Source organism: Pantherophis guttatus, chromosome 2 (assembly GCF_059756535.1).
Source record: "Pantherophis guttatus breed Tessera chromosome 2, ASM5975653v1, whole genome shotgun sequence".
NCBI lineage: Eukaryota > Metazoa > Chordata > Lepidosauria > Squamata > Colubridae > Pantherophis > Pantherophis guttatus.
The window spans coordinates 260,120,303-260,145,460 of NC_142064.1; the positions used below are offsets into that span (position 1 = coordinate 260,120,303).

Here is a 25,158-nt window from a genome sequence, read left to right on the forward strand (position 1 = left end):
GTTACTTCTAGAGCCGAAGTGGACAATCTGGGATTACATTGATATCACTGTTTCTCTGAACAGTATTATGAAAAAACTGAGAGGTAAAAAACAGCCGCCAGGGTTTCACCTGGGTGACATTTTGAGCATCCAAGAGAGATTCTGGGCCGGTGTCACATGGATCTAAGAGGGATCGATTTCAGGATCAGCGGAAGAGACACCCTCATTTCTCTGGGGAAAGGCCTCGTGTCTTGGCACCAGGAGGGGAAGAGGAGCTTTCTGGTTTCTCCCATTAAAGATGTGCTACCTAAAAACAGGAACCATTAGCTACTCATAATTGTCCATTTACAGGTAGTCCTTAACTTACAACAATTGACTTAGTGACTGTTCACAGTTATAATGGCATTGAAAAAAGTGACTTATGGTTGTTTTTCACACTTATGACTATTGTATCATCTCCAGAACCACATGATTCACATTTGGATGCTTGACAACGGGTTTATATTTATGACGGTTGCAGTGGTCATCTTTTGTGACCTTCTGACAAGCAAAGTCAATGAAGCCAGTTTCACTTAACAACCGTGTTACCAATTTAGCAACTGCAGTTATTCACTTACCAAATGTGGCAAGAAAAGTCGTACAATGGGGGAAAACTGACTTACCAAATTTCTTACTTAGCAACATAAATTCTGGGCACAATTGTGGGTATAAGACGAGGACTACCTGTATTCTTTGTATCCCAAATCTAAGTGCACGGATCACTGGGGAAGCAGAATACGTTTCCACTAAGTATAATGGAATATATACCGGTAGTTCTTGACTTACGACCTCAGTTGAGTCCAAAATTTATGTTGCTAAGGAAGGCAGTTTTTAAGTGAGCTGTGCCCCATTTTATGAACTTTCTTGGCACAGTTATTCAGAAAATCACAACAGTTAAGCGAAGAATGTCGCTGTTAAGCGAATCTGGCTTCCCCATTGACTTTGCTTGTCAGAAGCTCCCCAGGAAGGTTGAAGATGACAATTCCAGGATCCTGAGAGGCTGCAACAGTTCTAAGTGTGAGAACCGGTCATAAATCACTTTTGTCAGTGCCGCTGTAACTTCACTAAACAAATGGTTGTAAGTTGAGGACCATATACCTAAGTTGAGGTATATGGAATATATAGTAGAATATATACATAGAATATAGGTATTTTTCGGTGTATAAGAAGCACTCCCCACCCAAAGGTGGGTGGGAATATCTGTGCGCTTTATACAGCGAATGTTGCCAAAGCCCCGCCCGCCCGCTGGCCCCCACCCTTCAGCCTCTACTCCCAGCAATTTGCCTCCTTGCAGCAAACAGCAAACAGCCTGGTCAGCTTCAGCACAGCCTGATTTAGCATTAGCAGCTGATTGTCCGGTTGGATCTGCCTCCGGGAATACCACCAATCAGCTGTTCTAGGCTGTGGGGACCACCACCTCTGCATGCCCCGTTTTTGGCCTCCTCGTGCCCTGTTTTTGACCTCCACGCACGGAGGCTGAAAATGGGGTGCGTGGAGGCCAAAAATGGAGCGTGCGGAGGCTGAAAACGGGGTGCACGGAGACCAAAAACAGGGCACGCGGAGGCGACAATAGGCAATGGCGATCCCTGCAGACTGGTACAGCTGATCGTTGGTATTTCAGGAGGCAGATCCAACCAACAATCAGCTGCTCCTGCTAAATCGGACTGTGCTGAAGCTGACCAGGCTGTTTGCTGCAAGGAGGCAAATTGTTGGGACGCAGAGGCAGAGACAGATTTTTTTTTTCTTGTTTTCCTCCCCAAAAGCTAGGTGCGTCTTATAGTTTGGAGCATCTTATAGTCCAAAAAATAATGTATATCTAATGAAATATATATAGCCACCAATGGCATTTTGGCTTGTAGCTTTCCATATTCCATATTTCCTGATTTGAGTCCAAGGAAAGCAAATCAGGGAATCTGAGGGAGGCCCTTCTGTTGCTCCAATTCCAGTGATGAGATGCTTAATCCCTCCCTTTTCTTCCCCAGATACTCTGGAAAGTGGACTTCAACTACAGGAAGGTAAATATGAGTTGTAAGAATCACAATCACTTGCTATTTTGAGCTCTTATGCCATTAACTTTAACGTGATAGAGTAACCTAAAAGAAAAATATAGGATTAGATACCTTAAAGACTATGATGATCCAGTAAGCTTTAATGATTTTATTATTTATGACCTATTACTTGCTGTTTATATGTACACTATGAGCTTATGCACAGGAGACAAATTCATTGTGTGTCTGATCACATTTGGCCAATAAAGAATTGTTCTGTTCTGTTCTATTCTATTCTATTCTATCCCACCCCACCCCACCCCACCCCACCCCACCCCACCCCACCCCACCCCACCCCATCCCATCCCAATTTTAGTCTATTCTGTTCATTATGTATACATAATCTAGAAAATTGAAGTCAATCTTGGTACAGAATGAAAAATCTGGAAAAAAGGGAAAATATGGGGTGGGACTGAAAAGCACATAGTGTCAGGGTTCCAAGTAACAGACCCAACAGAATCAAAACTTCAAGGCAGCCATGTTCCTCAAAGTATAGATTTATTAGGCACATATTGGCACATCTGGGGAAACCCGACTCTGAGCCCCCCTCGGGTTTCCCCCTAATTAAAAGTAAAGTTTTCCCTTCCCTCCCCATGAAGTCTATTACATGGTCCAATCAGGTCACAGTCCAAGGGTCACTCAGTCTGAGACCACACCTCCTTGCACCTGGTGGGAAAACTCTTGGCTCTCAGGAGAAAGAATTTGATTATGGCTACAATCCCCCAGTTGTCTCTTCCTTCCCCCTCCCACAGCTCGACCTTCTTCGCTGTGGCAGCCCTGAAGTGCCAAGATATGTATGTGTGTGTGGGAAATGGTTCCAGGGCTGACACATAGAATTCCTACCAAGCTAATAACACCCTATTGATTTTACTGCCTGAGTGTAAGTTGGTGAGAGACCAGGTCTTTGGGAGCAGAGAAATTAGGTCCTTTGGGTCAAAGCAAATAGCAAAGTTGGAGCATCAGGGTTGCCTCCTCCATGTGGGCCATCAGACTGATGAAAGCAGAGGTTTCCTGTGAAAAATCCTCCCCTTTTGTACATGCCTGTGATACCCTGATGCTCGCAGAGAAAAGGGCAGATCTTCCTCACATCCCATCGTGTGTCCTAAGTTACCTCTGGGGGATCCTTCTGACTCTGCCAGTTCAGAATTGAAACATGGCTGCCTCTTGCTCTGCCTGATCTTCTGGATTAATGCTCTAGGTTTAGTTTAGTTTAGTTTAATGCGACTTATATGCCGCCCTATCTCCAATGGACTCAGGGCGGCTCACAACAATAAAATGCACAATTGCACATTAAAACAATATAAAATTAAAAGTCCAAATTAAAACTATTTAAAATCTATTTAAAAAAAAGCCCCATCAGTCCAGGCTGCGAAACAGCCAGGTCTTCAAATCACGGTGGAACGAGCGAAGGTCAGGGGCCATCCGGAACTCCAAAGGAAGTGGGTTCCAAAGGGTGGGTGCGCCCACAGAGAAAGCTCTCCCCCTGTGGGTCACCAGCCGACACTGTCTGGCTGACGGCACCCTGAGGAGGCCCTGTCTGTGGGAACGCACTGGGCGATTGGAGATGGTTGCTGGCTGCAGGGGGTCCGACAAATATCCCGAGCCTAGGCCATGAAGGGCTTTGTAGGTGATAACCAGCACCTTGAACCTCACCCGAAGGGCAACCGGTAGCCAATGCAGGTTGCACAGAAGGGGTGTAACATGGGAGTGTCGGGACACTCCCATCACAACCCATGCGGCTGCATTCTGCACCAGTTGAAGCCTTCGAGTGGTTTTCAAGGGCAGCCCTAGGTAGAGAGCGTTGCAGTAGTCAAGACGGGAGGTGACCAGCGCATGAGTAACGGTGTGTAGAGCATCTTGGTCCAAGTAAGGGCGCAGCTGGCGCACAAGGTGGACCTGGGCAAAAGCCCTCCTGGTCACGGTCGCTACATGATCTTCCAGAGACAACCGTCAATCCACAAAGACACCCAAGTTGCGGGCCCTATCCACAGGGGGTAACACCTCACCCCCGATGGTCAACGATGGAATATCTCGATTGGACCCAGATGCCAGTACCCACAGCCACTCGGTCTTGGCGGGGTTGAGTCGGTAGAGTCCCTGTTCAACCTGGGCCCTCCCAGCAACTCACTGAAGGCAAAGCCAACTACTCTTCACTCCCAAACCCATTACTCTCATCTGCAAGATGGAAGCTAAAGAGAATTGTGCAGGGAGGCTGGAACAGGTGGAGCACTATGAAGGGTTTGAAGGACTTGGCCAGGGGTCCACAAGTCTTTACAATTGCCAGAGTTGGAGAACCTTGGACAAGGCAATGGTGAGGTGTGTTGAAAAAAAACAATGACTCCTCCAGTTCTGGGTAGTAGTGGTGGTGTTGGAAGCTGAACTCCATTCACAAAGGAGGCTCTAGGGTTAAACCCTTGGGAGTTGAAGACACAAACTAGGCCTCAAGATGAAGCTCCTGTTTTTTTCCTTCCTTCCCTTCCCCCTTACAGTGAATGTAACTCTGGATCCAGACACAGCCAATACTAGCTGCCTTGATGTCTCCGAAGATCTAAAAAGCGTCAAAGGAGTTAAACCAGTTGAAGGAAAATATTCTGTCTCAAACCACAACAGATTTGCATATAAACCTTGTGTCCTTGGCTGTCAGAAGTTCTCAACAGGGAGACATTTCTGGGAAGTTATGGTAGGAGATACAGCAGGATGGGGTGTAGGGGTTGCCAACAAGCCACTGAACTTAACAAATGTTGATGTGCAAACCAGGCGCTGGGAGTTTCAGAAATGGAGATGGGGATACACAGCCGTGTCTCCGTCAAAACGCTCTGAGCTGGTCCTGACTGAGGAGCCCACGAGGATACGCATCTCTCTCAACTGCGAAAAGGGACGAGTGAGGTTTTTTGATGCCAGCACAGCAACTTTGCTCCATACATTCTCAGACGCTTCCTTGGTTAGAGAGACCCTTCTGCCCTCTTTCTATTTGAGCAAGGGCACCTGCATGACACTCCCCTCAAAGAAGGGACCTCCATAGGCAACACTTTGGAAAACTCCCTATTTGCCAAGCAGGGATCTCTGAAAGCCTTTAGAGCAGAGATTCCTTATCTTTTTGCTACTTCAGCATCCTTTATTGTTCTATGCCACCCTGATCAGTCAATCAGTCATTATAAAGGAATAACCTGATCAGCATTTCTATTTGTCTGGATAAAAAAAAAAGAGGAGCTTTATCGGCTTTAGCATCATGTGTTCAGGTGTATCAGTATTAAAGAGATCTTACAGCTAAGCCTGTCAATCATGATTTTATATGTCTGTCACAGCTCTTCATCCCATTTATGGATCATGCTTGTTTGTTTCATGTTAGTTGCAATCAATGATTGTCGATGACTCGGTATATTCTGTAATTTTTAACTTTTTTTCTTTCCTTCACCGTTTTTTTCCTGTTTCCTTTTAACACATAATTGTCATAATCCAACAAACCCCAGCAGGGCTTCAGCAAGTATTACACTCAATATAAATTTTATAGCCTCATAGGTTTTTTTTTAAAAAAAATCCTAGTACTTTTCCTATCTTTTTATACGTAGGTACTTATACTTACAATCGGATTACTGATTGTAAGACTGACTGTAATTTTATACAGTAGGTGTCTCATGGATTGCAATTTTATGCCAATAAATTTATTCAGTGCAATACATAGAAACAGAAGATGCACAGAAGACAGAAAAAAAAACAAAAACATAGCATTTGTTATCAAGATAGAAAACGTGAGTTTTCTCAAGCCAAAAGTCAAAAAGAATTGTTAATAGAATGGTACAAATGAAATACATTATGAAATAAATGCATTATATGACAATAACATTCTTTTTCCCTCTTGCTTGGAAGAGGAAGAGGAAGACTGTGAGTTCAAGTCCTGCCTTAGCCATGAAAGCCAGTTGGTAACTCTGAGCCAGTCATTCTCTCTCAGTCCAAACCACCTGACAGGATTGTTGTGGGGAAAATAGGAGGAGGAAGATAGGTTTGCCACCTTGTGTTATTTGTAAAAATAATAAAGGCGAGATAAAAATAAAAAAGGGGAGTGAAACGTAACTCTGATATGGTGACTTTGCTTGCTGACCGCAGCTCTCTGGAACATCTCAAAGCATCTAAACAACTGAAGATAATCCTAATGAACATACCTAATACCGGTAGTCCTGGACTTACAACCGAGCCCCAAATTTCTGCTGCCAAGTGAGACACCTGTTAAGTGAGCTTTGCGCCATTTTAACTGAATCATGGTGGAAGAAGGGAATGAAAAGGAGGATGTTTTGGCAGGAAAGAGGAGGAGAGCAGGGGATAGAGAGAGGGTGAGAGGGACAGGTGACTGTCTTTGGAAGCAGAGAAGGGGAGTCTCCTGGCTCACCTGGCCTCCACCCCACCAAGTGAGAGGGGAAAGCGACACATGAGGACAGGTTGAGGAAAGGGGGAGAAAGGAATGTGAAGGAGAGTGGAGAATGGAGTGTGGAGAAAGGTAGGGAAAAGTGTGTGAAGAAAGGCTGAGAAAGGAGGAGGAGGAGGAAGGGGAAAGAGATGGAGAGAAAGGGAGGCAGGCAGGGGAATCAACAGAGGAGCAGAGGAAGTGGTAGGACAGACCAGCAAGCAGCAGAGATAAAGAGGGGAGAGAGGAAGAACTGGCTGATTGGCCGTCTGACCACCACCAGCCGCGTAATCCACCTGCTGTCAGGAGACTCTGGAAGGGACCGACTGGAAGGGCAATGCAGCAGAGTCCAGCCGAGCAGGGCAAGTGGAGGGGCCTGAGCAAGGGACTCGAATGGAGTGGCAACCAATAACAAACAGACTGTAGCAGAGGAAGGCGTATGGATGGTTGGAAAAGAGGGCAAGGGGACCCCAGCGTCCCTTTTGGGGATAGCGCCTACATGATGATCTTTCTTGTCACAGTTGTTAAGGGAATCACTGCATGTGTCATGTTAGTGACACAGTTGCTAATGAATTCCATTTCCCCATTGTCAGAAGGTCATAAAGGGGGGACACTGCAACCGTCATAAATATGAGCCAATTGCCAAGCAACTGAATTTTGATCAAGTAACCATAAGGATGCTCATAAACGGGAAATGTTAAAATGCTTATTATTTGACTTCACATATCGCTACCTCAGAATTACAGGGTTCTATGTGTGTCGCGACCATTTTTTGGGAAATGAGCCTTAAACGTTTGAAAAATTTTACTGGTTACCCCATTGTACGTAGAAGGAAAACGTTTGGTAGGTGAGCCTACCAACAAATGGTGCATGCAAGAAAAAAAAATGAGGCCGATGGTGACTCATCTTGGGGTCATACTAGAGGCTCCAAATATCAGATAGAACTTTTTCACACTAAATTACACCATAAAAATGAGAATTACAAAGTTTAATAAAAATTTTTTTTGAAAAAAGTACTGAATTCAACTTGATATTAACTCGAATTTGTTTTTGTGACCATAAAATGCTTGTAAATTACTATTTGAAGGTTCAGCATTAAATGTAAGAATGCATGTCTGAATACCGAGAATTACTATTTAACCCCAGTTTTGCATAACGGTTCCTTCAAAATGGTGCAGTAATAGTCATTATCGACTTTAAGCATCCATTTGAGCATACTTTCTATGTCATCTTGTTTCGCTTTGGATAGTGTGTGTACTTGTAGCTCAGGGGTGGGTTCTACTTAACTTTACTACCGGTTCGTAACGGGATCGCTCGCGCACCCGCCTTGCTTCTGCGCATGCGCAGATCGCTTCTGGTGACATCAAGGTCAGTGGGTGGAGCCTCCCGCTGGTTTTACTACCGGTTCTATAGAACCAGTCCGAACTGGGGGGCAATCCACCACTGATGTAGCTCTGTCTTAGGCACAGGCAATGTAACAGATGCGGCAGGCGGTATTGGCAAAGCAGGTTTCCTCATCTTCTTTTCAAAGGCACAGATGGTGACCGTGTTCCAATTTTCCGGGCCTGCACTGTAATAGCGTTAGTGAATGGTATAGACTTAAAGCACAGAATACGCAATTAAAAGTTCCATATCCGATTGGTATCTTCAGTTTCTGGAACATACTCGGATCCACTTGGTTCCTATAAGTCTGAACTTGCTTCCCTATCGTGGAAAAGAGACATTATTTTGGTATTCACATGTCCAGAAATGGAGGCAACGCTAGGCGCTGCAGGCTCCATCCTTGCTCCGTCACATGGGAGCAGCCAAGCACGACAATTTCCTGCTGCAAATCGAACCCTGTAGTTCTGAGTTTTCGTGCGATAGTGTAGATAGAACCTTGTCATTTTGCTATTTGTGGCGAATCTATTTAGAAATTTTACGAAATAAGTTGTTAAAAAATTAAGTCATGGTAGATAGAACCTTGTCACATTCTTAACTCATTTTTGACAAAAATGTCAGATAGAACCCTGTAATTCTGAGGTAGTGAAATGTCAAATTGAGAGTCACTGATCTAGCCCAAAAAGAACCTCAAAAGGGATGGGGATTACGGCCAGGGTGTCCCAAGGCATGTCAACAAACTCAAGGTGTCAGCCAGCTCTGCCTTCCTCACAAATAAGGGGTGGGGCTTCCCTCCCTTAGGCCTTTGTTGACTCCCTCTAGGGTTGTTCCTGCTTTGCAACATCTCCCCACTTCTGGGGAATATTCAAAAGAGATTTAGATGTGAATGTTCTGTAAATTAGGTCCCAGCCCTAAACCTGTTTAGTAGTAGTACTGTAGTTGCAGTCATATTCGTGGTGCTCTCCTTCCTTCCTTCCTTCCTTCCTTCCTTCCTTCCTTCCTTCCTTCCTTCCTTCCTTCCTTCCTTCCTTCCCAGAAATGCCTTCACCTGGTGCCAAAATGATGCCACTGTGGGTGCCAGTTAAAGGACTCTGGGGAGGTCATCCAGAAATTATGTGCCACCACCAAAAAGGCAAGATAAAGGAGGGGGCTTGGGACTGTCTATGGCCTCTCAGAGACCCTGTTCTGATTAAAGAAGCCTCCTGAAAAAGCCCTTGAAAAAAGAGCAAAAGTGTATAAAATGTTCTCTACCCACCAGATTTCCTCCCTCCCCCCTCCTAAATTGGCCTGAGGCTACTAATAACTCTTTCTATCCATCTTTTGCCTTAAGGCACCTCAAACTTGAAGATTTCTATTCAGCAAATGATCTTATTCCACATTTTATATATTCCATATTCTACATCTACAAGATAAGTCTTCTGCATCACCCTTGTACGGACTGCCCCAGGCTGCCTCTTCACCTTGACTTTTGCCCAGTTTTAGAGCTTTTCCTGGTCCATTTCCTGATTGGCTGGCTGGGAAGGGGGCAGTCCAGGCAGTTCTTCCTCTGCTGGATATTTGTATTAAAAGTGACCAAAGAAAAGAGATTAATTTCTACCTGTCCTTCTCCTTTATCTCTGAGACGTCCCATCATTTGCAGCATTAGATTTGGGCTTTTATCAAGGGCTTCTTACTGTCTGTTTCATTCCAAGTTTACTCCCTCTGGTCACATGCTTCCTTCTTCCTAGTTTTTAAAAACCATTTTCCCCTTTAACAAACTGGTTGGATCAATAATAATTGATTGGGAATCTGTCCTATGGATGTTTCTTTCTCCCCAGGATTTTTCAATATCTTTCCCTTTAGCAAGTGTGTGTGTGGGGGGAGGAACTATGGCCCTTTTATAATTTTCAGACTTCAGCTCCCAAAATTCCTGAGCCAGCTGGCTCACGAATAAGTCAATCAATCAGTCAATCAATCAATCAATCAATCAGTCAATCAATCAATCAGAATAGAGCTGGAAGGGCCCTTGGAGGTCTTCTAGTCTAGCCCCCTGCTCAAACAGGAGGCCCTATATACCATTTGAAATCCACAAGTCATAAAGGGGCCATGGTTCCCCACCTCTCCTTTAGCAGAATGTTTGGATCAATATTTGATGGGGTGGGGGAGCATCCCATGAATTTTGGCTTCTCCCCAGTTTTTAAAAACTTTTTTTTCTCTTTAACAGGATGCTGGGATCGATTGTAATTGATTGGTGATTAGTCCCAGGGATGCCTCCTTCTCTCCAGTTTTTAAAACAATTTCCCCCTTAACGAGCTGGTTGGGCTAATAATAATTGATCGGGGGTCCGTCCCGCGACTGTTTACTCCTCCCCAATTTGTTCCTTTCAACATACTGCAGTTCTTCTTTAAGAAGCCAGCGAAGCTGATGCAAGAGGAACAACAATTCATTCTGGTTTCCACCTAGGCACAGCCCAAAGACGGTCACCTGATTTGGAGGAAAAGAAACGAAACTAACTTTCTCTTTCTTTGTCCCGGCGGAGGAGGCGGCGATGGCAGCCGAAGCGTCCTTGCAGGATTTGGTGGGAGAAGCCACCTGCTCCGTCTGCCTGGACTTTTTCCAGGACCCCGTGCTCATCCCCAAGTGCGGCCACAACTTCTGCCGGGGCTGCCTGACTCGCAGTTGGGGGACGTCGGAATCAAAGGCTTCCTGCCCCCAATGCAGACAGACCTTCACGCCCCACAGCCTCCTCCCCAACCGGCAGCTGGCGCGGGTGGCTGAAGTGGCCAGGCGATGCGGAGGTCCTTGGGGCGAGGAAGGAGGGAGCTTCTGCCCGAAGCACCGGGAGCCCCTCAAGCTCTTTTGTAAGCATCATGATACTCTCATCTGCGTGGTCTGCGACCGATCCAAAGACCACTGGGGCCACTCGGTGATCCCTGCGGAAGAGGCTTTCCAGGAATCCCAGGTAGGAGTCAGCCAGGAGGAATCGCTGCGGAGGGGCATCCAGTGCCAGCCCTCGCAGTCTTTTTACCTCTTTACTTGCTTCCTCCTGCTTTATCCCACCCCTTATCTCCCTGCCTGCAATGTTTAAAAAACAGGTTGACATCCCTGTTGTCACTGATCAAAATTCAGATGCTTGTCAATTGTATTGTTGTGTTGTCCTGGGCTCTTGTGTTCACCCTTTGCCACCTTCTGATAAACAAAGTCAATGGAGAAGCCAGATTCGCTTAACAGCTGTGTGACTAACCTGACAACGGCAGTGATTCACTTAACAACATTTGGAAGAAAGGTTGTAAAATGAGACAAAACTTCACTTAACTGTCTTGCTTAGCAACAGAAATTGCCTGTAGGAAGAAATAGGCTCCCTTCACCAGCTCCCTTTCCACATTTGCTCTAGAGCGAAATTGTCATGGAGTCCAAATCTTGAGTGCAGAGGCCAAAAACCACTCCTGCTGGATCATCCCAAACTTTCATTTCTCAGTGATGCTTCTGGGATGACTGCAACCAGGAGACTCAGGCAGCTCACTTTAATGCCCTTGCAGGGAGTCCTTGGCAATGAAAAAAGTGACAGAATGTTTTTTACCCTTGTGATCATTGCAGGCATTCCATGGTCACAGGATCAAAATTTGGACGTTTGCCAACTGTCATGTATTTATGATGATTGAATATACTGGGTCTTCTAACTGGGCCTTCCCTCCAATGTAATTCTTTACAGAAAAGAAACTCAAAACTTATATTTTTCAGATCAAGGTGGAAGATTGCCTGAAGGCTCAGAAGGAGCAGAAAGAAAACATAGCTACATACAAAGGAGACACAGAGCAAACTGTGCAGGAGATGCTTGTAAGTATTGATCCAACGGTGAGGAGCTTCTGAGCTAATAGGAAGGAGAAGCTCATCCACCATCTTTGATAATAGGCAGCCTGTTTGTAAGTACAAGTTCTGACTGAAATTAATTCAAAGTTAAAGACTGTGTAGGCCACAGAAGTTGTTCTTAACCTGGGGACTGAGATGTCACCATTGGCTGAATGAGTCTCAGTTGGGTTAAGTGCCCCTATCCCATGAGCTGTGTTTTATGCAATAGGTTTGGCTTGCTTAATCAATTAAGGCAAATCGTATTTCATCACTGAAAAAATTGTGAACACAAACATTTTTCTGTCTACATTTTTGAAATCCCTGATTGCTAAGAAAATTTTCATGAGAGATCATTTACACTGGAGCCTTTTTTTTTCTTTTTAGAAACTTCCCGCTTGTGTTTTTTAATGTCAAAAGGATTTTTTTCTTCCTAGGAAATTCTCCCACTTCACTTTTGGATTCTTCAAGGAATCCATTTAATTATCATGACAAAATTAAAATTATTAAATAAAATAATTAAAATAAAATAAAATTATGCCATTTCCTTTTTCTTTCTTGTTCTAGGATCGCATCGACAAAGTGAAAAAAAGTGTAATGGCTGAATTCAGAGAGCTACAACTCTGGTTAGAAGAAAAGGAGAAGCTTCTATTGACTAAAATGGAAGAAACGGAGAAGGATATTATGGCAAGAAAGGAGAAGGGTTTGGCCAAGCACATGGAGGAACTGGGCTCTCTTGACCATCTCATCCAGGAGATAGAAGAGAAGCTTCAGCAGCCAGCCAGCAAAGTCTTACAGGTCAGGTTGTATCATAGAGATCATAGAATCCTAGGGCTGGAAGGGTCCTTGGAGGTCTTCTCTGCCCAAGGCAGAGTCCTTATTCCATCCGGAACAAATCTATTATTGGAAGCCTCCAGTGATGGATCACCCAGAACTCTGGGAGGGAAGCTGTTCCACTGATAAATACTTCTCACTGTCAGGAAATTATTCTGTATTTTAGGTTGGATCTCTTTGTGATGAGTTTTCACCCCGTGCCTCTTGTCCTGCCTGCAGGTGCTACGGAGACTAAATCGATGCCCTTTTCTCTATGACAGCCTTCCAAGTATTGGAAGATGGCTGTAGGGTCTCCCCTAAGCCTTCTCTTTGTTAGGCTGAGTCCCCTTTGCCATTCATTGTACAGTTTGGCCTCCAGAGCCCTTATCACCTTTATTGCTCCTCTCTGTCTCAGCATTTTTTTGGTATCATGGTGTACCAAAGATGAAATGGAATAGCCTGCTTTAGCCCCTCCACAGAATATTCTTTTTGACTCTTCCCTTCCCCCTCCCCAGAAATTTAATTGAAATTATAATAGTGAAAAGTACAAATGGAAATAAAGAAAATAGGGAAACGGAGAAGGATAAGAATGGGAAGGAAGTGTCAGATAAAGGGAAAACAAAACATTTTCAGCACAGTAAAATACAAAATAAAATTACAGCCTCAAGTTATTTTTTTATATTTACTCATTATTAGCCATGTGTATAAAAACAGATTAGTCTAATAAGAAAAATCAAGTATCAAGAGTTCTTTTTTTTTTCTATCTCAAGCAGAAAGTCTCAAGCAGAAAGCAGTCAATTTTGTCATTTTTTCTAGCTCCATCATTTTTTCCATCCATTCTTCTCTTGTGGAGGTTGATATACCTTCCCATGTCTGCATGTAGGATTCTGGCTGCATTTGACTCTTTCTATGGAAAGGAACGGTCACCAAATGAGCTATTTAGTCAAGGACTAACTGTAATGGCTTAAATTAGGGATACATAATGTGATACAGAAAAAGCAGGCCATGCAAAAAGCAGGAATTCAAAGTACTGGTCACTGTCTCTATATTCTTCACAATTTGAGGTTCCTGTCCCCTATTAGAGGATGTAGTGGTGGGTGTTCTTTGTAGGGTCTCCCCCTCCCCTTAATCTCCAGGCAAGGAAAAACCCAACACCGATGACTTTCTACAAAGTATTATAACCACCTGGATTTTCCAAAGTGCCTTGATTCTGGAAGCATAAATGCAGGGCATGTTTTTATCCTATTGATGCACTGTTTTGTTTTTCAAATGGTCTTTTCTTTTTGCTATTATGTTTTTTTTATATATATATATATTCTGTAATTGTGTTGAATTCAACTGGGGTATAATTTTTCTCAGGCAAAAAAGTAAAAACAATACCTCTCCAAAAGAGGTTGAACAGCTGAGGAAAAAAGAGGAATGGGATTTTTTTTCTTTAAAAAAATGGAAGTACTTTATATGTCTGTTAGTGTCTAGTTGTCCAGAGGTTTCACTCATTTGTTTTGTAAATGTAAGAATTTAATTTTCTGCCTAGGAAATGGCTCCTTTCAATGCTTTGTCTCTCTTTTTTTTAGGACATTGGAAGCATCTTGAAGAAGTAAGTAAATCCACCCTTTTCTTTACAGTCTCAGAGATCAGCAGCTCCTCCAACAGTTTTCCTATTTTGGAAAGTTCTGTTTGTATTTCGGAGTATTTTAATGTAAAGATTGCATACTGTATTTCAGGGCTTTTTAGACATTTCCTCAGATAACTTCAACACAATATAATTAGCAATATTTGAGATGATCAATTATTGTTGGTTGCATAGTCAGCCAGACGTTTAGACTGAATTTGGCCGTTTTATCCGCCTATTGAGTCCTTCCCAAGAAGAGACAGATGTTTGATGGTTTTGAAAGTATCATTGTAGGATGTAAGCTGTTCCAAGTAATGCAACTATCATAAATACATGCCAGTTGCCAAGCACCAGAATAGTGATTACAGGGAAACTGTGACAGATGTTAAGTGTGAAAATGGTTGTGAGTCAGTTTTTTGAGAGCCGTTGTAACTGGTTGCTAACAAATAGTCATCAATTTCCTTAGACAACCTCAACAGGACATAATTAGCAGTATTTGATATGGTGAATTGTTATAGTCCGTCACACACTCAACCAGACGTTTAGGTTTAATTTGGCATTTTTTTCCACCTATTGAGTCCTTTCTAAGAAGAGACAGATGTTTGATGGTTTTAAAGGTATTGTAGGATGTAAGCTATTCCAAGTAATGCAACTGTCATAAATACATGCCAGTTGCCAAGCACCTGAATTGTGATTACAGGGACATTGTGACAGATGTTATCTGCAATTTCATTGCATTACCTTTAAATTTAAGTTTACTTTGGTGTCATTGCACCTCGTACAACGAAAATGCCATCTTCAGTGTACATCTATTATTACTAATAATAATAATAAAACAAAAACACATATCCTTCACATTCTACACAATTAAATTGAAAACCTGTGATACTGCAGTAGTATTGCACTATACAGTAGAATTCAACATAGTTACCGCTCTGGGATAGAAGCTGTTTTTCAGCCTATTTGTCCTTCTTTTTATTTACCGTCTGCGAGATGGCAATAGTTCAAAAAAAGGGGTGCCCAGGATTAGATGTATCTTTAAGAACGTTTTGAACTTTCTTAAGGCAGCGGGAGCTATAAAGCTCTTCCAAGGAGGGGAGGGCGCAACCAATGATCCTCTGGGCAATGATGTTAACCCTCTGGAGTGCTGTCCTATCTGCCACTGTGCAATTGGCAAACCATACACAGGTGCAGTAAGTTAAGATACTCTCTATAGTGCAATGGTAGAAGATCACCTGCAGTTTTTCATTCGGTTGTTTTTTCCTGAGTAGTCTCAAGTAGTATAGTCTCTGCTGGGCCCTTTTGACCATTGCTCCAATGTGAGCATCCCAGGTCAAATCCTCTTTTATGATAACACCCAAAAACCTAAAACTGGCCACTTGCTCCATCTGGTCTCCATTGATAAGTGAGGGTTGGATATCTGATACATTCCTTCTGTAGTCCACTATAAACTCCTTGGTCTTATTGGTGGTAAGGACCGAATTATTGTCTCCACACCATGAAAGCAACTGGTCCACCTCATCTCGACAGGCAGACTCATCCCACCCCCTGGAGATGAGTCCTACCACTGTTGTATCATCTGCAAATTTAATAATAGTATTAGTGGCGTGAGTGAGAATGCAGTCATGTACGTAAAGAGTATAGAGTAAGGGACTCAACACACAACCCTGTGGTTTACCAGTGTTAAGAATAAGGGCCAAGGAGGTGTGATTACCTAATCTGACCCTCTTGAGAGCGGCCAGACAGGAAATCCATAATTCAAAGGTAGATTGAATGAGAAAGTCCAAGGTCCTTAAGTTTAGATAGACACTAGTCTATGTGGAAGAATTGTGTTAAATGCAGAACTAAAATCCATCAAGATCAGTTTGAATGTTATATCCATCGTCTAAATACCTACATCACCCATAGTAGTCATGTGTCATCAGTCATTTGGTAAGATACAATCCATTGATTTGGCCAAGAGATTCACAAGAATTTTCAAGAGTAGGGAGCCCAAAAACTGAAACTTAGTGGCCTTTACTAGATCTCTCCTTGAACTTGATGAAGGTGGATGAGTGCAGTTCTGGATCAGTATCCACTGAGTCGCACATGGTGCCCATATTTGAATAGCTAGCCAGAGAAATGACTGAAGCCTGGGAAACAGGGCCCTTCTCAGTCAACAGGAGTCCTGATTTCTCACCAGCTTACCAGGTACTTAGGATCTGAGGATAGGGCAACACAAGAAAATGACAATCACCCCACTTAACAACTAAAAGCCACACACAACCAGGCACCACATAAATACAATGCATAGTACATCCCAGTGCACACATTCTGGAGAGAGAGAGAGAGGGAGAGAGAGAGAGAGAGAAGTTTATTTATTTATTGGTTCGATTTATATGCCGCCCTTCTACGGAGACTCAGGGCGGCTTGCAATACATTAAGCAATAGCCTTCATACTTTTGTATATACCTGCTTAGTAGGGCTTTTGCCCCCCCCCCAGCGGTGTTCTTTTTTATACAAAGTCAGCTTATTACCCCCACAATCCGGGTCCTCATTTTACCTACCTCAAAAGGATGGAAGGCTGTTGAGTGACCACACACACAAAGGTTAAGGATATATGTGGTGTCTTTATTGTCTTACATAGTGACATTATATAGTTTGTTACTTTCAAGCTACAGCGTATTTGGCAGCATATCATTGGCTCACAGAATCTTCCAGGTAACTAGAATCTTTGGTTAACCATTACTGCTTGCTTAAGCACTTCTAATATTTAGATATGGTTAAAGTCTAACACACATCCCCTTCCTCTCCTCTTGTTCCTCTTATTTACAGAGTTAGGGTCTTATCTTCTAATGCCATTTCCTGGTGCCTACGTGAAAGTAACCTTCCTTATCTGAGGTTTGACATCCAAGATAGGAAAATTCCTGCACAAATGTAGACTGCAGACTCCTACAGAAGGCTAAGTCAACCTTGAGCCTGGTGAGATTTGAACTCGCAATAATTGCAGGCAGCTGGCAACTAAGTGCTACTCTAACAGCACTTAGTCCACTGCGCCACCAAGGCTCTTGTCTTCCAATATTTGAGGGGCTGCCACAGAGAGGAGGGGGTCAACCTGATTTCCAAAGCACCTGAAGGCCAGACAAGGAATAATGGATGGAAACTGATCAAGGAGGGATTCAACCTGACTTCCGGTTGGCACCGCAGGCTCCGTGGACAGTCTTTTAAGACCGCCAGCCCTGTGTCTCCATAAAAGCCGCTTTGACAGCGCAAACCGGCTGTCTGGCGGCTGAAAAACTCTCCTTCGGGAAAAGAAGGAGAGGAAAGCAGGTGGGCGTGAGTAGAGCTCCCCGAAAGTCCTCTGGAACATTTCCAGAGGCTTGGAGGGTGAGAGCTCCCCAGTTAGCCCGCCAAGAAGCTCCGGAGCCAGCACGACTCTGCGAAGGCAGAGCGAGAAGCCGCGATCCGATCCTGCTTTTAAAAGTGAGTTTGACTGATTCCAAGCGCAGGCAGAGCGGAAAACAGGAGAACAAGCCTTAAAAGTACAGAGCTTAACTCCGAAGTTACTTTGTTTCAATTTGAATGTTACTGAGCTGGAGGCTGAAGATGGTGTCTTTGTTATGATTTTGAAAGTGAAAGCCAGAAGTGAAAGTGCTTGAGAACTTTGCACTGGGAGAGTGAATTAGCTGCATACTAACTGCTGGGAGCTGAGAGTTTGTGGAGGGAGAAAAAAAAAGAACAAAACTATTCTGTCTGGCAAATTAGAGACTATAAATTACAAACTTTTTTAAAGACTTTGTGGCTTTTAAATATCTTTAAAAAAGGGGGGGGGGGGAAATGGCTTCTAGACAAGTGAAACCAGGAGCTGTTAAAGGAGGGGGAGGTTCTCCAGTTGTGTCAGTGGTGACACAGAAGGCACAACTTCCGGTTGATTCACAGAGCCAGACTCAGAGTCAAGATGCAGCACTTAATGATTTTAAAGAATTTATGAAAGAAGCCATGAATAACCAAACCACAGCAATGAATAATTTAACACTACTTGTGGAAGGGAAATTCAAGAAAATTGAGGAGGATATAAGTTCGATCAAGGGAGCGGTTGCAGAGGAACATGATAAAATAAGAGATGATATTGTTTATGCTGTATCAGGACTGTCAAACCTTGTTATCCAGCTTGACCGGAAAGTTGAAGAAATTAGTCAAGCTAATTTGAATTTGGAAAGCAAAATGGGAGATGTTATGACTAGAACAGAGAAAGTGGACAATGAATTGATAATGGTACAATACAGGTCCATGGAGTTTGCTTTGAGATTGAGAGGCCTGAAAGAAAATAGTAAAGAAAATCTAAAAGATATTGGTGCGGATGCTATTGCTGAGATAATCAAAGAAAGACCAGAAGATGTGGCATGTCAAATTGATAAAATTTACAGGGTCAATTCCTGGCTGGCAAAACAAAGGCAACTGCCAAGAGATGTGGTGATTTATTTTACAACTAGGAGGATTAGAAATGATATCTTACAAGCCTCCTACAAGAATAAAGTTCAGGTGGCTGGGCAAGAGGTGGTGGTTTTGAAAGAGATTCCTCCAAAGATGCTGAGAAGTAGAAAAGACTTTGGTTTTTTGGTAAATGAGCTGAGAAATCAACAAGTGGCATACAGATGGGATGTCCCAACTGGTCTAATAGTGACTTTTAATGGAGAAAGATACCGGTTAAATACAGTCTGGAAGGCAAAAGATTTCTATGTAAATGTTTTAAAGGCTGGATACCCACCCTCACCGGGGGGGGGGGGGGGGGAGGAAGAAAAATGGTGGACCTGTAAGAAAATCAAGGAATTTTGGATAAAAATTTGGTAGGTGATGCAGAATATTTTGAAAAGAAGGTTGAAATTTACTCCTCAATTGTTCCTACTGGGTATAACTACGGACTGTACAGTATTAGAGACTAAATTGATTTTATTTTATTCATTTATTTATTTTTATTTTATTTCCAATTTATATACCGCCCTTCTCCCTAAGGACTCAGGGTGGTGTACAGCCAAAATTAAGAACATGAAATACAAATATTAAAAACAATTAAAATATATATAAATTTGGCCCAAAAATTAAAACTCACAAACCAATTAAAACATTTAAAAATTTCTTCTTAAGCCAACCCGGCTTGCTGGAAAAAGTGGGTTTTAAGGGCACGACGGAAGGCACTGAGGTCTTGGATTCTCCTTATCTCTGGGGGCAACTGATTCCAGAGGGTAGGTGCCCCCACAGAGAAGGCCCTCCCCCTGGGGGTCACCAGCCTGCATTGATTGGCTGATGGCACCCTGAGGAGGCCCTCTCTGTGGGAGCGCACGGGACGATGGGAGGTCGTTGGTAGCAGCAGGCGGTCTCGAAGATAGCTAGGCCCTATGCCATGGAGCGCTTTAAAGGTGATGACCAACACCTTGAAGCGCACCCGGAAGACCACCGGAAGCCAGTGCAGCTCGCGCAGGAGCGGTGTTACATGGGAGCGCCATGCTGCTCCCGTCACTACCCGCGCTGCTGCGTTCTGGACCAGTTGGAGCCTCCGGGTGCTCTTCAAGGGGAGCCCCATGTAGAGAGCGTTGCAGTAGTCAAGGCGAGAGGTGACGAGGGCGTGAGTGACTGTGCACAGGGAATCCCGATCAAGAAAGGGCCGCAACTGGCGAATCAGGCGAACCTGATAAAAGGTCCTCCTGGTTACAGCCGTCAGATGTTCCTCCAAGGACAGCTGCATATCCAGGATTTTGAACCTAATATCAGCAGCTAGGCTGTTGGTAGCGCAATATTGGAAGAAGGACTCTTTGCCTACTATTGAAGAGTGGACATTGAAAGTAATTAACCTAGCAGAAATGGCGAAAATCTCAGCGTACCTGAAGGACTATACACAAGAAAGATACGTATCGGAATGGAGAAGATGGATTGATTATATTCAAAATAAGTATCAGACAAGAAAATATCAAATAGTTTATGATTGAATGTTAAGTATTAGAAGTATTTTGTTATCTATAGTGGAGTTAAGGTTTCAGGGGGGTGTTAGTAGTCTGAGGATAAGTAGGTTAATCTAGCTTATGATTGTTAAATGAAATACCTTGTATTTTGCTCTGGGAAGTCTGGGGGTGGAGGGTGGGATGAGGGGAGGGAAAGGGTGGGGGGAATATGGGGGGGGGGAAGAAAATTTTTGTTTTTTATAAAACTTTTCAATAAAAAAAAAAGGAGGGATTCAACCTAGAAATAAGAGAAAAATTCTGACTGAGGAGAATGAACCACTGGAAGAGCTTTGCCTTCAGACATTTTGGGAGCTTCATCACTGGAAGCTTTCAAGAAGAGGCTGGACTGCCATCTGTCAGAAACGGTGTGGGGTCTCCTGCTTGGGGGTTGGTGGTGTGTGTGTTGAACTAGATGACCTAAAAGGTCCCTTCCAACTCTGTTATTCTGCTATTTTGTCTTGCCAGATACCAGGCAAAGGAAACATATGAGAATCCGGTGGATTTACTTCTAGAGCCGAAGTGGACAATCTGGGATTACAGTGATATGACTGAGCTTCTGAAAAGCGCCAAGAAAAAACTGAGAGGTAAAAAACAGCCGCTGAGGTTTTACACTGGATGACATTTTGAGCATCCAAGAGAGATTCTGGGTCAGTGTCACATGGATCAAAGAGGTCCGATTTCAGGATCAGTGTCTCAGTTATAATTGTAAGACGATACAACCTGTATTCTTCGTAGCCCAAACCCAAATGCACTAATCACTGGGGAAGCAGAATAAGTTTCCACTAAGTATAATGGAATACATGCAGGTAGTTCTTGACTTATGACCTCCGTTGAGCTGAAAATTTCTGTTGCTAAGCAAGGCAGTTGTTAAGTGATCTGTCCCCCATTTTATGAACTTTTTTGCCAGAGTTATTCAGAAAATCGCGACAGTTAAGTGAATCATGGTTGATAAATGAATTTGGATTCCCCCATTGACTTTGCATGTGGGAAGCTTCCCAGGAAGGTTTAAGATGACAATCCCAGAATCATGAGATGCTGCAACCATCGTAAATAAAAGCTGGTCCCCAAGTATGAACACGTGACTGGGGAGGCTGCAACAGTGATAAGTGTGAGAACCAGTCCTAAAGCACTTTTGTGAGTGCTGCTACAAGTTCACTAAAGAAATAGTTGTAAATTGAGGACTACCTGTATACGGAATGTATAGTAGAATATATTTACACCTGATGGAATATATATAGCCACCAATGACATTCTGGCTTGAAGCTTTCCCTATTCCTTGTTTCCTGATCTGAGGCCAAGGAAAGCAAACCAGGGAATCTGAGGGAGGCCCTTCTGTTGCTCCAATTCCAGGGATGAGATGCTGAATTCCTCCCTTTTCTTCCCCAGATACTCTGGAAAGTGGACTTCAACTACAGGAAGGTAAATATGAGTTATAGGAATTGGATTTCCTTGCTATTTTAAGCTCTGATGCAGTAACATGAAGAGAAACATAATAGAGGTAACAAAAAAAGAAAAATATAGGATTAATTACTATATAAGACTATGATGATCCAGTAAACTTTAATGATTATATGATTTATGAACTATTACTTGCCATTTATATGTACAATATTAGCTAATGCAGTGGAGAAAAATTCCTTGTGTGTCTGATCACATTTGGCCAAATAAAGCTGTTCTGTTCCGTTCCGTTCCGTTCTGTTCTGTTCTACTCCTCTACTCCTACTCCGCTCTGTTCCGTTCTTTACATACCATATTTTCTGGAGTGTAAGACGAACCTTTTCCCCCCTAAAAGAAGCTGAAAATTTGGGTGCGTCTTATACTCCGTATGTAGCTTTTTGGAAGCTTTTTTCAGCCCCACCGAGGCACTAACGAAGCACTAGCAAGCAATCTTCCCAGCTTTGCCTGCTCCCTCAACTCCCTGAGTGAAGCGGTCTCCCTGCTTTGCTCCGACTCTCAGCTGTTCTTTAGAAGCTTTTTTCAGCCCTAACCAGGTACCAGCTGAGTGAAGCTTTGCCTGCTTTTCTCATTGCTGCTTCCCCTCAGCTGTGCCTTAGAAGATGTTTTTTTATCCCCAAGCAGGGGATAAAAACCAGCAAACTAATGTGCTGAAGCTGACCAGACTAAGGACGATAGCCAGACGAATACCTGGTAGGCAGATTATTTTTTTCCCCTCTTTTCCTCCCCAAAAACTAAGCTGTGTTTTATACTCTGGTGCATCTTATACTCTGAAAAATATGGTAATCTAAAAAACTGAAGCCAATCTTGGTGTAAAATGAAATACCTGGACAAATGGGAAAATATGACCTGGGAGTGAAAGGAATCTTGAATTCCTACCAAGCTAATAACATCCTCTTGATTTTACGGCCTGACTATAAGTTGGTGAGAGACCAGGTCTTTGGGAGCAGAAATTAGGTCCTCTGGGTCAAAGCAAATAGCAAAGTTGGAGCATCAGGGTTGCCTCCACTCTGTGGGCCACCAGACTGGTGAAAGCAGAGGTTTCCTGTATAAGATCCTCCCCTTTTGTACATCCCTGTGATACCCTGATCCTTGTAGAGAAAAAGACGGAGCTTCCTCCCATCCCATCATGTGTCCTAAGTTACTTCTGGGGGATCCTTCTGACTTTTACCAGTTCAGAATTGAAACATGGCAGCCTCTGCCTGATCTTCTGGAAGAGGTGGAGCGCTATGAAGTGTTTCAAGGACTTGGCCATTGTGAGACTTGTGGACTTCAGTTCCCAGAATTCCCCATCCAGGATGGAGAAGCTGGACGGTAATCAGCAGAGTGGCGGCCACATGGGAGGCTAGAGACTAGGGGAATTGACCAGTGGAGCCAAGAGACGAAGAGCTGAGGGGAGGAGCCAAAAGCTGTACAGGTAGTCAACGTATCCTGAAGGTGTGCAGGTTAGTGGCAGCTGAAGGGGAGGCAGATGGACTGGAAGATGGCGAAGGCAACCTAAGTGAATGGAAGGAGAAGGCCAGAGGAGCGCTGAAGAGGCCGGCAGTTAACAGAGGATGGGACTAAGAGTGTGGGAGAGCCCCAGTGCTTGGAGAAAAGGGAGCAGAGGGACCTGGACAATAGCAGCTCCATCAGCCATTGGAATTCTGTTAGTTGAAGTCTACAAGTCTTACAGTTGCCAAAGTTGGAGGACTCTTGACCAGGCAATGCTTAGGTGTTGTTTAAGAAAACAATGAGTCTTCCAGTCCTGGAGGGGGTGTTTGGAAGCTGAACTCCATTCACACAAGAGGGTTAAACTCTTGGGGCTGAGGACACAAACCAGGCCTGCAGCTGAAGCTCTTGTTTTTTCCCTTCCTTCTTCTCTTCCCCCTTACAGAGAATGTAACTCTGGATCCAGACACAGCCCATCCTGACCGCCTTGAAATCTCTGAAGATTGGAAAAGTGTCAAAGGAGTTAAAGGAAAATATGCTTCTGTCCGTGGCTGTCAGGAGTTCTCAACAGGGAGACATTTCTGGGAAGTTATTGTAGGAGGTAAAGGAATATGGAGTGTAGGGGTTGCCAGTAAGCCAGTGAACATAAGAAATCTTGATGATCAGATCAGGCTCTGGGAGTTTGTGAAATGGAGAGGGAAATACACAGCCGTATCTCCATCAAAATGCTCTGACCTGGTCCTGGCTGAGGAGCCCAGGAGGATCCGCATCTCTCTCAACTGCGAAGGGGGACAAGTGAGCATTTTTGATGCCAGCACAGCAACTCTGCTCCATACATTCTCAGACGCTTCCTTGGTTGGAGAGACCCTTCTGCCCTTTTTCTATTTGTGGGAGGGCACCTGCATGACACTCCCCTAAAAGAAGAGATAACTATAAACAAAAATTTGGAAAAATCCCTATTTGCCAAGCAGGGATCTCCGAAAGCCTTTAAAGCAGAGATTCCTTAGCTTTTTGCTACTTCAGCTTCCTTTATTGTTCTATGCCACCCTGGTCAGTCAATCAGTCATTATAAAGGAATAACCTGATCATCATTTCTATTTGTCTGGATAAAAAAAAAAGAGGTGTCCTAGGATCTTTATAGGCTTTAGCATCATGTGTTCAGGTGTATCAGTATTAAAGATACCTTACAGCTAAGCCTGTCAATCATGATTTTATATGTCTGTCACAGCTCTTCATCCCATTTATGGATCATGCTTGTTTGTTTCATGTTAGTTGCAATCAATGATTGTGTAGGTGTCCATAACTCTGTATATTCTATAATCATCCCCTTCTTTTTTTCTTTCCTTCCCCCTTTTATTTTCCTCTGGTTTCCTTTTAACACATAATTGTCATAATCCAAGGAACCCTAGCAGGGCTTCAACAAGTATTACACTCGATATAAGCTTTATAGCCTCACAGGTATAGGAGGAGGAAGATGCGTTGGATATGTTTGCCACCTTGAGTTATTTGTAAAAATAATAAAGGCGAGATAAAAATAAATAAGGGGAGTGAAACTTAATTGATATGGTGACTTTGAATGCTGACAGCAGATCTCTGGAACCCCTCAAAGCATCTAAAGAACTGAAGATTGACAAGCTGCTGTTGGCAAAGGAGCAAATGAGGAATCCTAATGAACATACCTAATACAGGTAGTCCTGGACTTACAATTGAGCCCCAAATTTCTGCTCCCAAGTGAGACAGCTGTTAAGTGAGCTTTGCCCCATTTTAACTATCACAGGGGAAGAAGGCAATGAAAAGGAGGAGGTTTTGGCAGGAAAAAGGAAGGGAGCAGTGGATAGAGAGAGAGGGCGAGAGGGACAGGTGGGTCTCTTTGGGGGCAAACCTGAGGGAGAAGGGAGAGAAGGGAAGTGGGGCCTCCTGGCTCACCTGGCCTCCACCCCACCAAGTGAGGGGGGGAAGCGACACATGAGGACGGGTTGAGGAAAGGGAGAGAAAGGAGTGGGGGGGGAAAGGTAGGGAAAAGTGTGTGAGGAAAGGTTGAGGAAGGAGGAGGAGGAAGGAGATGGAGAGAAAGGGAGGCAGGCAGGGGAATCACGGGAGGAGCAGAGGCAGTGGCAGGAGAGACCAGCAAGCAGGAGGGGGCGGGGGAGAGAGGAGAGAGAGGGAGAACTGGCTGAATAGCCATCTGACCCCCACCCAACC

General features: G+C 43.8%; 1 protein-coding gene across 3 annotated transcripts; it reads left to right on the forward strand.

The window, feature by feature from the left end:
- The first annotated feature begins 173 nt into the window (after positions 1-173).
- LOC148115667 (E3 ubiquitin-protein ligase TRIM39-like) lies at positions 174-24,514 on the forward strand. Of its 3 annotated transcripts, none has more exons than XM_087888156.1 (9): positions 174-2,033; positions 10,288-10,786; positions 11,566-11,661; positions 12,238-12,468; positions 14,058-14,080; positions 20,536-20,654; positions 21,457-21,489; positions 22,147-22,218; positions 23,402-24,514. In XM_087888156.1, exons 2-9 carry the CDS (start codon positions 10,373-10,375, stop codon positions 23,872-23,874), a joined length of 1,461 nt encoding a protein of 486 aa, XP_087744282.1. In that variant the 5' UTR covers positions 174-2,033; positions 10,288-10,372; the 3' UTR covers positions 23,875-24,514. The 3 variants fall into 3 exon arrangements, with proteins under 3 accessions (XP_087744282.1, XP_087744283.1, XP_087744284.1); XM_087888157.1 differs by having other exon boundaries at positions 22,150-22,218; XM_087888158.1 differs by lacking the exon at positions 22,147-22,218.
- The last annotated feature ends 644 nt before the right edge of the window (positions 24,515-25,158 follow it).